This window comes from Rhinatrema bivittatum, chromosome 4, assembly GCF_901001135.1.
Source record: "Rhinatrema bivittatum chromosome 4, aRhiBiv1.1, whole genome shotgun sequence".
Lineage (NCBI taxonomy): Eukaryota > Metazoa > Chordata > Amphibia > Gymnophiona > Rhinatrematidae > Rhinatrema > Rhinatrema bivittatum.
This window is the reverse complement of record NC_042618.1, coordinates 426,576,647-426,589,075: the sequence shown is the minus strand read 5'-3', so window position 1 is coordinate 426,589,075 and position 12,429 is coordinate 426,576,647. Positions and strand designations below refer to the sequence as shown.

The window sequence follows — 12,429 nt, the reverse complement described above, 5'->3', positions numbered from 1 at the left end:
TGAATGCAAAAGCAGGGCTCGGGAAGACAGCAGGCCTTTTAGGGGGTGTGTAGACCTGCCTGTAATGGCTCTGGCCAGGGGCCAGAGAAGGTAAGGCCAGCCAATGAAGGCAGGCTGGTCCTCTTCTCCGTATAGACAGTCAGGAGGAGACTAACCCTATTTTACGAGGAGTGGACCAGGATCACGACAGACCAATGCTATGCTTTATAATTTTCTCACCTGATCAGAGAGGCCTATGTGGTCTCCCGTTGCGCTTCCCATGTCAAACAAGAAGCTGTGTGGGACACATTACAGATGCTGCAACACCTGCATGCTTTTGTTCTGATTCCACCTCAGGAATAGAAGTTAGGAAGGTACTCCGTGTATTTCATGGTTCCGAAGAAAGAGGGGACCTTTTCGCCCATTCTCGGTCTGCAGAAGGTCAATGTGGCACTGTTAGTGCCACGATTCCGTATGGAGATGCTGCGGACGGTGATAGCAGCGGTTCACAAGGGAGATTTTCTGGCATCAGATTTCATGGAGGCCTACCTCCACATTCCTACATGATCTGACCAACAGAGATTCCTGCGGTTCATGGTGCTAGGGGAGCACTTTCAGTTTTGGGCTCTTCCCTTTGGGTTAGCGACTGCACCATGGACGTTCACGATAGTGAGGGTGGTATTGGCGGCAGCTCTCAGGAGGGAAGGGATCCTGGTACATCCATTCCTGGACAACTGACTCATCCAGGTGAAGTCAGAGTTGGAGTGTCGTCACTCACTACTATTTGAAAGTGTAAATAACCGAATCACATCTACTCGTTCAAGACCTTTCATGATTTTAAAGACCTCTATCATATCTCCCCTCAGCCGTCTCTTCTCCAAGTGAACAGCCCTAACCTCTTCAGCCTTTCCTCCAGGTCTAGTCTCTTGTGGTGGCTGTCGTGTTCCAATTTGGAGAAAGAGGTGGACCTGGAGGTGTCGGACTGGGTGGTGGTGATCATGGATGCCAGCCTTAGAGATTGAGGGCAGTCTGTCAAGGAAGGACGGCCCAAGGTAAGTGGTCACCAGTGGAAGCGGTCTGGTCAATCAACCATTGGAAACAAGGGCGATTCGCAAGGTGTTTCTTGCTTTTCTTCCGCAGATTCAGGAACAGACAGTTCGGGTGTTCTCGGACAATGCGATGATGGTTGCTTATATCAATTAGCAGGGTGGGACAAAGAGTTGTCTTGTGGCTCAGGAGGTCCAGGAATTGTTCATATGGCGAGAGTAGCAGTGTTTCACGTGGCCAGAGTGGAAAATGTGCAGGCAGACCATCTCAGCAATCAGCAGCTGGATCCAGTGGAGAGGGAGTTGTCGGCAGAGGCTTTTGCCCTTATCCAGGCCAGGTAGGGTAGTTCAAGAAAATGCCAAGGTAGATCGTTTTTTCAGCCATTGGAGGAAAGTCGGCTCCGAAGGAATTGATACTCTGGTCCAGCTGTGGCCGACAAAGCTTCTGCTCTATGTGTTTCCCCCGTGGCCACTCATAGGCTGAGTGTTGTGCCGCATTGAACATCATCCAGGAAGGATGATTTTAGCGGCTGTGGTTTGCTGAATTGGTTCAGCTCGTTATAGATGGTCCCATTCGCTTAGCTCATCTGCATGGGCTGTTGCAACAAGAACCCATCTTTTTGGAATGGGCGGATCAATTTTGTCTAGCGATTTGACTTTTGTGGGGCAACGTTTTCGCTTGAAAAGATACTCTGAACCAGTGATTGAACTTTGCTTCATAGGAGAAGGCCTTCCACTTCCTTGGCTTATATCCGGGTGTGAAGAGTATTTAAGTCATGGTGTGTGGAGCACAGACTGGAGCCTTTGCAGGTGGATGTTTCTTGGCTTTTTTTGCAGAGCGGCTTGGCAAAGGGGCTAGCCTATAATTCACTCCAAGTGCAGGTGGAAGCCTTGGGTTGTCTTCAAGGTAAGCTGCAGGGGAGGCCGTTGGCGTCTGATCTGGATGTCATGCATTTTTTGAAGGGGGTGAAGCTCTTTACCCCACCGGTCCGGATGATGTGTATGTCGTGGAACCGTAATCTGGTTCTTAGGCTTCTTTGTGGCTCTCCCTTTGAACCACCGAGAAGAGCATCTTTGAAGAATCTCACCCTGAAGACAGTTTTCTTGATGGCCAATTGTTTGGCTAGGTGGATTTCGAAGCTTCAAGCCTTGTTGTGTAGAGACCCTTTTCTATTTCTGAGGACATGGTATCATTGCGTACAGTTCCTTCCTTTTTACCAAAAGTTGTTTACTCATTTCATCTCAACCAGACGATGACGCTTCCAGCCTTCCCGCACTTAACGTCCAACATGCCACAATTGAAGTAGCTTCACTTATTGGATGTTAGGTGAGTTTTGTTGAGATAACTTAAGGTAATGAAAGCCTTTCAGAGATTGAAACATCTCTTTGTCCTGTTCAGTCGAGCAAAAAAGAGATGTAAGGTTTGCAAGGGCACGATTGCACGATGGTTGAAGGAAGCAATAGGTTCAGCTTATCTTTGTAAGGGTCAATCAATTCTGGAGGGGTTATGTCAGATTCTACTAGGGCGCAGGCAACCTCCTGGGCGGAAAGTCATCTGGTATCGCTGCAGGAGATTTATCAGGTGGCGATGTGGTCTTCACTACACACTTTTACCAAACATTACCATCTGGACATTCGAGTACCAGAAGAGGCAGATTTTGGGGAGAGTATGTTTTGCACAGGACTTTTGGGTTCCCATCCAGTGTAGAGGGGCTTAGGTACATCCCTCTTGTCTGGATTGATCTGGGATATGAACAGGGCAGGACAATTTATTTATTTATTTTTTTAAGATATTTCTATTCTGCCCTTCTTACATTCAGGGCAGATTACAATAGTATACTCACAATATTTCACAACATAAAATGAATATATATCAAATTGTTACTAACATAAAATATGAACATAAAATATAAAATCAAAATAATCCTAAAACAAAGAGTCAAATAAGACATTATTCATTGAAGGCGATCCTAAAAAGGTGGGTTTTCAGGTATTTTTAAAATATCTTCGGTTCGTTACCGTTTCTTAATTCCAAAGGGAGAGTTTTCCAAAATATTGGACCTGCTGCTGAGAGAGCTCTTTCTCGTGTTTCATCAAGGCGTATTAATTTTGGCAAGGGAATGTCAAGGAGATTCTTGGTTGCTGAGTGAAGTGATCTTGCCGAGGTGTAGAATTTCATAATTTCGTTTGCCCAAGGTGAATGTAGATTAAACATTAAGGAGTGAATGATTAACCCCAGTTAATATTGAATACAGAATATGAGTAACCAATGCAATTGTTTTAAAATTGGAGTGAGATGTTCATGACTTGAACTATTTGTTAAATAGTCTAGCAACTGTATTTTGAATGATTTGTAATGGACATATCATGTATTTGAGAATACCAATTAATAGGGAATTGCAGTAGTAGTAGAAAATAATAGTGATTGCAGTACATTTCTTTGGTTCAAGGTAAAGTTTTACGTGTCGGAGAAGTTTCATTTTGTTGTTACCTGCTAATTTTCGTTCTGAAATACTACAGATCAGTCCAGAAGCCTGGCCCCTAAGTTGTTTCGAAAGACCTTCCTAACTTCTGGATGTTGCTTATGCAATTTGTTTTTTCTATAAATGCAGATGTACGAAAATTGTACATATGTTAAACATTTTGGGGATAGAGATGGTAATGACCCTTGTTATAAGAGAGGGGGCTCCAACTTTGAGTCTCTGCTCACCCCAGTTGGGGAATTATTTGGTTTTTTTGAATTGGACATCTTGGCTTGGGTACAGGTCAATACTGAGAGACTGCAGGTGGCATTCCCGGTTATGTAGCAGTGCCTGAAAAGTTTTTATTCTCTGCCTCCATCTGCTGGTAGGGAAGCAAAATCCACTTGTCTGGACTAATCTGTGGTATTTCAGGAACGAAAATTAGCAGGTAAGAACCACTTTTCCTTTATAAAACATTCTTCAGTGTCATTACAATATGCTTCAGCTTTATGAAGTACAAGGGTGTCAGACCACAAGCTCCTAACTGCTAGGAGCCTAAGGATATGAACAGAAGAATCAATGGTAAGAGCCTAGAACACAGCCATGAAAATCTAGAACATGAAGAGAACCTAGACTGTAACTGAGAGTTCAGAACGTTCAGAATATGTCTGAAAATAAGACTTTTCACGGTCCAAATGCTGTTGGTCATATTTATACCTTGGTGGGCAATGCCCATATGCATAAAATGGAAATGGGCCCTGGAAAAAAAAGAGGCATCAGCCAATCTAAGGGATTAATCTGGTTTATTTCAGATGATCTATCACCCTGCATGGGAGAGACACTGTCTTCTAGGAGTTAAATTATGTCATATGCTAAAATGTTTTTCTCAGAATTGGGAGGATCATTTTCAAAATAATCTCACTGCATTAAAATGGGTTAACATGCCTAGATTGTTCTCTCGAAGCATTGCCATCTTTTGGCCAGCTAGAAATCTGCATGGGCTTCCTTAGCAAGCACACTTTTAGCCAGATTGTAAGGAGGCCTTTCTGAGAGGAAAATAATGCATGCACATAACATTTATAAAAGTACATGTACTATTTTACTTCTCTTTGCTCCCCATATGAAATGGTTCATGTAAAGCAGAACTTTCCAAACTGTGTGTCGGGACACGTTAGTGTGTCGCGCAAGCCCGGTCAACTCTGATGCGAGTTTGGGCTTTTTTTTCCCTAGAGATTCACTTTTTTTTTTCAGTTTATGGGTTGCTTATTATTGGGATTTTTGCTGTCAATCGCGTTTTTTTGGGGGGCTTGGTGGGTGGAACGAGCCCAGCCATCCTTGCATTGGCTGCTGCTGCCGATGAGGCCTGGCCATGAGGAGTACTGACTGCAAGCAGCAGTGTCTGGTGATCATGGAAGGGAGTGAAGCACTTAACTGGCAACAATCAAAAAGACGAGGTACATGAGTGTGGGGGCCAGACATGTGCTGGGGGGAGAGAGATGAGTGAGTGGGGGGCAAACGTGCTGGGGGGACAGACATGTGCTTGAGGGGGAGAGATATGAGTGTGTGGGGGCCAGACATGTGCTGGGGGGGAGGAGAGAGATGAGTGTGTGGGGGACAGACAATTTGTTTTATTATTGTTTCTCATAAATTATAACAATAACATGAATCTTGGAATATATATTTTTAATATAAATTTAAGGTTTTCATGAGATAGGTTGTGTCGTGAAACATTTTATTTATGTATATATTTAAGGAAACATACATAAATTGTCGAAATATGTTTCGTTCGTTTAACCTTTAACCTCTGGTTTACTAGTAGACTGAATTACCATGTCGTGAAATTATGTTTGTCTAAAAAGTGTGTCACCAACATGAAAAGTTTGGAAAGCTCTGATGTAAAGTATACAAGCACTTTTAATGAGTGTACTTTACACTAATTTTAAATGTAAGCTACCCAGATTATACCAATTTTTAAAATGAAACAAAGTACGCATGCTGAAAGTGCCGGTGTACTTTACAGCTCTGTGGGCTACTTGACTATTACTCCCATAATGACTTATCACTGCTGGGTAGCAAATAGCAATCATTAACTAAGCTGGTTATTGCCTCCAGTACTTCTGCTTTTCATGGATCTGTTTTCTGTCTCTACTCCACAGCATTCCATAAGGCGGGCAGACAGGGTGAAGCGGTCAGGGTCCTGGAGCAGCTCACTCACAATGCTGTGGTGGAAAGCCGATTCAACGATGCTGCCTATTATTACTGGATGCTCTCTATGCAGTGCTTAGATATTGCACAAGGTAGGAAAGAGACATCAAACTGTTAAAGCAGACATTAAACACAGCCAAAGTAATTTATCTCTGGTATGTGACATGGCTTCTAAATAGTTTGAGGTTTCATTTGATAGATAGTACTTTCAGCCAGATAATGGACCTGATATACTAAAACATTTTATCCATTTTTTGTCTATGGGAATAAAACATAGTAAATAAGAGTCAATGTTTGGTGCTGTTTGGGGTTTAGCCATATTCATAACAGTTTTATGTCAGAGGTAAAGCTAAATTGACCCAGAGATGGACAGAAGGGAATGTAGTATTGTCCACTTGTAGATGAAAAATTGGCATTAAAATACAAAAAGGTGGATATTCAAAACTTTTGAGTTAGCCAGACAAACCCTACATTTTATCCGGTTAAGCTATTTGACTAAGTCTGGCATGCCTCACAAAAGGGTTCAAGTTATCCAGGTATGTTATCCAGCTAAAAACATATCTGGCTATGTCGGAGGTTGTCCATTGGCATTCCAGGTGGAGCAGCGTTATCTGGCCAATTTTCATCATTATCCAACCAACGTTACTGGATAGCTAAGGGACAGCCAAAGAGCATAGAAAACATGCTCTACCAGAAGATCATACAACTTTAATTCCCTGTATGTACCCGGATCAGTCCAGACCATGGGGTTGAGCCTCCTGTCAAGCAGATGGAGACAGACCAAAACTGAAAGGGTATCCTATATCAGGAGAGAGCCTACTCTGCATCCCTTCAGTATTTGTCTGTCTCCAGTAGATGCAGGCAGCTGAACCTGTGGTTCCCCTTCTTAATTTTTCTCCCTGTAGGGATTTTGTTCTCTTTATTTGTCAGGATCAAGCAAGTATTAGTTCTTATTGTTAATTAAAAAAAAAAAAAGTTTGAAAGATTTCTGTTTGTTTTCTTGGAGACAGCTCTGTCTCCTTGCTCTGCTGGGGGCCTAGGGGGGCTTGCCCCTTGATTCATCAGCCTAGGCTCCCCATTTTCCCGGTGACCTTTTAGGATGATACTGGTGGTCCAGTCACTCCCCCTTGCTGGCTGTCTGTTCCCGAGAAGTGTCATTCCTTGGGCTTTTGGCAGGGAGGCTTATTCCCCAGTGCTTGCTGAGAATATTAAAAAAAAACAAAAAACCAAAACTAAGCCAAGCAAATTAGCAGGAAATCTTTAAGTGACAGCGGACAGCTCCAGCAGCGTGCAGGGTTCAATCCCTGTATTCGCTTACCAGCAGGGCTCAGCAGAGCTGATTTCACTCTTCGTGGCGATTTTTCTTTCAGCTGATGCCACGTTCCAGCGTTTGTACTGCCTGCGGGGAGCCTGCCACATGGCTCTCCCGCGGCGGGCTCTGCTCCGGGTGCCTGCCGGGTGGGGAGGGTCCCGAGGAGGGAGAGACGTGCTGAGGGGCCTGCAGGCCTGGGGAAGCTCTGAAACAGCCCGGGCCGCCCCCGAGGTAGGTGGAGGGACCGGGGCACGGCCCGGGACCGCAACAATCGTGCCTGTTGTGCAACGGTCCTCTTTGCTTTCCGTCTTTTGGGAACTTGCTGTGCCAGTGTCTGGGGTCTCAAGAGGATCTAGCTTTATTTTGTCTTATGGTTTGGCTTTGAAAGGGTGCATATGGTGAAAATTGGTTATTTGCCAGCTGTAGTTTCTATGTTTTTGAAGGCCAGGAAGTTTTCTACTTCCTTGGCTTAGGTGCATGTGGCGAGTGTTTGAGGATTGGTGTTCCAAACGTGGCTAGGTGCCTGGCCATGTCTCACATTTTTCTCAGGTTTTGGATTTCCTGCAGGAGGGCCTTAGTAAGGGTTTAGCTCTCAATACTTTGAAAGTGCAGGAACGGTGCTTGCTTGCTATAGAGGAAAGGGTTTAGGGTCTGCTCTTATCCTTTGGCCCCATTTTGTCTCATTTTGTTATGAGGCAGTAAACACACTGCCAATTCGGGTCCCATTTCCGATTTGAAATCTGAATTTAATTCTGTCTTTTTGGCAGGTCCTCATTTTGTTCCTCTCAAGAATGTTTCTCTGTTCTTGCTTAAGTTGAAGATGGTGTGTGGTAACTTGGGTGATAGCAGAAGGAATAAGGAGGCAGACTCTGGCTGTTTCCTTTTGTGCAGTTTATTTACAGTGGAAAAATGAAGTGCAAAGCAAAACAAACAAATGTTACAGCTCACTTTAATGTTCAGGTAGCACAGAAATATCATATATAGCAGTTTTTAACATAGGCTGGCTTCCTGCCTGCTCCCTGGGCCCTTTTTCCTTACGTTAGGCTGAAGGGATCCTCCCTGAACTCAGAATCCCTTGTTGGGTTGGGACTTAAGGACCAAGCCAGATAGCTGTGGTTGGTCCCTTAAGGTGGTCTGAGCGAATTTCCTGTAGACTCCTTCACATACCCTCCCCCTCAGCCTTGCCATGATGAGTGCATGCCTGTACCAGGGACACCTCTCTGGACAGGACATCTGCATTAGCATTCTCCCTTCCTGCCCTATGTCAAATCTTATAGTTGAAGGTCTGTAGGGCCAGGAACCAACTCATCACTGTCGCATTGGTCTCCTTATTTCTATTTATCCGGAGGAGCTGTTGGTGGTCCGTTACAAGCATGAACTGCAGTCCCAGCAGGTAGTGGCTCAATGCCTCTAAGACCCACTTGACTACCAAGGCCTCTCCCGAGGAATCAGCTTCCGGCTAATGTGTGCCACAGGATGTTCTTGCCCATGCTTCCCTTGGGCTAAGCTGTTCCCAAGCCTACTTCTGAGCCATTTGGTCTGCACCATGAAAAGTTTGGTAAAATCTGGATTTAGGATTATTTCAGAGCATAACGCCTCTTTCAGAGCCCAGAAGGCCTTTTCTGCTTCAGCAGACCACTGGACCTTCTCTGTTGCTTTCTTCAATAGCCTTATGAGAGGCTCCGCCTTCTTCAAAAAATTGAGGATAAACTTTCTGTAGTATCCCATAAGGCCTAGGAATGCTCTCACTTTCGCTTTTGTTGGTGGGACTGGCACCCTGGTGACTGCCTCGATCTTCCGGGTCTGCGGATGGACCTTGCTCTTTCCCAGGATGTAGCCGAGATACTGGACTTCTTGCCCTCCCAACAGCCACTTCTTAGGGTTGGCCATCAGTCCTGCTTTCCTCAGACTGGTTAGCATAGTCTGGAGTCTGCTTAGATGTGTCTTCAAATCTGGGCTGTACACCACGATGATATCCAAGTAGGCGGCTGCTTACCCTTGATCTGGGCAGAGCAGGCAGTCAACAAAACGTTGAAACATTGCGAAGGTACCATGGAGTCCAAATGAGAGGATGGTAAACTGAAAAATTCCCCATGGCGTCGAAAATACAGTCTTCTCCTTCATTGCTGACATGAGAAGTACTTGCCAAAAGCCTTTTGTAAGATCCAGGGTAGAGATGAACTGGGCTGATCCCAGACACTTAATCAGTTCATCCACTTGTGGCATCAGGTACGTGTCATTAACCTTTTTATAGTCATTGCAGAACCTTCTGCTCCCATCTGGCTTTGGCACCAACACTATGGGTGAGAACCAATCACTGTTGGACTCCTCTATAACTCTGAGCCAGAGCATAACCTTCACTTTGGTCTAATTGATGCAGCACCTGGCCTCTGGAATCTCCAGGAGGTATAATGATGTCATGCTGCACCAGGTAGATACGAGCTGGTAGGTTTGAGAAGATCTCTTCGTTTTGCTCCACCAGCTGCTCTCCAAAAGGAATCTGAGTTCGGTCCACTTCAGGTCCGACCTATGGACTAAACTCTCCTTCTTGCACCAGTCCATAATTCTGGGCAACCCACTTCTTCATAAGGTTTACATGGTAGATTTGAGTTTTCTTTTGTTTACCTGGCTGGGCTATGTTATAATCCACAGGTCCTGTTTTATCCACAACTTCATAGGGTCCTTGCCAATGGGCTAACAACTTGCTTTCTGAAGATGGGGAGGAGGACATGGATGCGGTCCCTTGGTTGGAATTCTCTTTGCACCATAGGATGATCATAACCTCAGGCTTGGGTAGCCTGAGCCTTCTCTAGGTATAGGTGGGCCATCTCCCCAGCCATTTGTAGGCGATCCTACACTCAGAGAATGTAGTCAATGAGGTTCAGCCTGAAGTTCCTTTCATTTTCCCAAGTCTCGCGAGCTATGTCTAAGATTCCTTTTGGTCTCCTCCCATACAGCAACTCAAAAGGGAAAAATCCCATCGAGCTCTTTGGCACGTCATGGATTGCAAACAGCACATAGAGTAGCAATGCATCCCAATTCTTGCTGTCTTCATCCACAAATTTTCTCAGCATTTGTTTGAGCATCTCATAGAAGTGCTTGATGAGGCCATCGGTCTGCAGAAGATACACCAAAGTAAGCAGAGTTTTTACCTTGAGCAAGGTGCAGAGTTGTTTCATTATCTTGGACACAAACGGATCTGTCAGGATCTCCTTGGGCAGCCCAAGTCGTGAAAATACCTCCATTAGGGCAGGAGCCACCATCAGGGTTTTCATATTCCGTACTGGTATTGTCTCTGGATACCTTATGGCATAGTCCAGAATGACGAGGATGTATTTACTTCTTCGACAGATCTCTCTAGTGGCCCTCACAAGGACCATGCCTACGCTTTTGAAAGAGGTCTCAATTATGGACATTGGTATGAGAGGTGCCACCCATATGCCAGCAGGCTTTGTGAGTTGGCAGATAGGGCAGGACCGGCAATACAACTGGACCTGTTTATGTAGGCCTGGCCAATAGGCCTGTGCCAAAATTTTCTCTCGGGTCTTTTTCTCCCCCAGATGACCCCCTAGAAGATGGTTATGAGCTAGTTTCATGACCACCTGGCAATATGGTTTGGGAACTAGGAGTTGTTCTATCAATTCCCCTTCCACAATTCCCTTTGTAACTTGGTAAAGTAGGTCTTCTTTCAGTATGAAATACTGTAAGGAGGAATAGGGTCTATAAGTTGTGCCCCAGGGACTGACTTTCCGTCCTCATTCTGTAAATGCTCCCTATGGTCCCATCTGAAGCTTCCTGGGTCACCCCCCTTTTCTCACTCAAAAGAGCCAGGTATGACATACTGGTTGGGTTTCTGCTCTTCCCTGACTCCGATTCTTTCTCCCTGGTTGCCTCTAAATTAGCAGCATTACTATTTGGACCTGACAGAGTTGCCTTCAGGACTTAGGAGTTTCAGAGTCTTTATGAAACAGGTCTGGGACTTCTAAGGGAAAGAGTTCTGGAAAAGCCAATTCTTCATTGTTATGGCTACACTAACCCATTGTGAGCTGGTTCCATAGGTTCTCAAAGTTTGGACCGTCCCATTCTATCACCTCAGGATAGAATAACCAAGAAAGAACGCCCACTTTTATTTTATTTTATTTATTTATTATTTTTGATATACCGAGTTTCATGATAGGAATCACATCAACCCGGTTCTATTCTGCCTTGGCTGAATGGGGTCTTCAGTTGTACCTGGCTTGTTGGAATTGCTGTTGGTCCCCGTGGATGTATGCCAGGGTCATGACTTGTAGTCAGTCTATACCCGCTTCACTAATTCTCTTTGAATGAGCGTTTTTACACTCCCAAACTCCACCAATGCCTGGGTAGGAACGCCATCTAGCTCCACCGCAATCACAAAAGTGGGAAGGCCATATATCAGGAAGTCAAAGCAGCCATCTTAGCGAGAACAGGACTCAACCCAGTAGCCTACTCACAGCAATTTCATTAAGGAGTCCTTCAACCAGAGGAGAACCTGTGGAACCTTTTACACTGACTTAAGGATGTGGCTTGGAAGTTGTTGCACCTGGAAGGGAAAACCGGAGTGGAGGTAGCCAACTCGGTTTTGCTGGAACAATTCCTAGATGGCCTAGAACACCCTGTGCGGCAGAGGGTGTGCCGACATCTGACTCCTACGCGCGATACGACATTGGAAATGACAGAGGCTTATTACCAAGTTCAGTCCATCCCTGAATCGCCATGGGCTCAGGGGAGACCACCCAACTCAGGTGGACTCCTAAGAACTGGAGACCCCACAGCCAGTGGAGCCAGACAGGCTGGACTTTTCTCCTCAACTGTAAAAACCCACGGAACCGCTGTGGGGAGAAAGGCCATTTTGCATGGGACTGCAATTTATAAAAGTATAGGGCCACTTCCTAGAAATGTATTAAAACATTTTTTTCTTTTAATCTTGTAAACTTTGAGTACAGCCAGTAAACTGTTTTAACTACAACAGTGCTCAATATTAGATAATACAAGGGGATTCATTAACTAATAAGCAGTATGGGTTTGTTTCATCTTCAGAGAACGCACAGAAGAAGGTTGAAATGTTACAGAAGTTTCATCACTTTCAGCATCTGGCTGAACTCTACCATGTTTACCATTCCATTCAAAGATACACGGTAAGAGGCCTATCAGCCACCAGAATCAATTGCAAACCGATCTGGGTGATCTAACCAGTAAGAGCACTGGCGATGTGATGCATGTTTACCGTTCATAAAAGAAAAAATGAGAGCAGTACATAAAGAATATTTTCACTCTCTGTTTAGAAACACAAAAAGACACAAAGTGCAACCATTCTGAAGTAGACATCAAACTGAAATTAGCAACGCTTTAGTTCACTGTATCATAGAAAGATATATAAATGAAAGATTAAGTAAAGCAAAGA

At 44.7% G+C, this 12,429-nt stretch overlaps 1 protein-coding gene across 3 annotated transcripts in view; it reads left to right on the top strand.

Annotated features, from left to right (window-relative positions):
* Positions 1-12,429, top strand: part of IFT122 (intraflagellar transport 122) — a 335,375-nt gene that overhangs the window by 207,977 nt on the left and 114,969 nt on the right. For all 3 annotated transcript variants that reach the window (XM_029601417.1, XM_029601416.1, XM_029601414.1), the window contains 2 exons: positions 5,644-5,784; positions 12,066-12,163. In XM_029601417.1, coding sequence (XP_029457277.1) covers positions 5,644-5,784; positions 12,066-12,163 — 239 coding nt within the window. The remainder of the gene's footprint in view (positions 1-5,643; positions 5,785-12,065; positions 12,164-12,429) is intronic.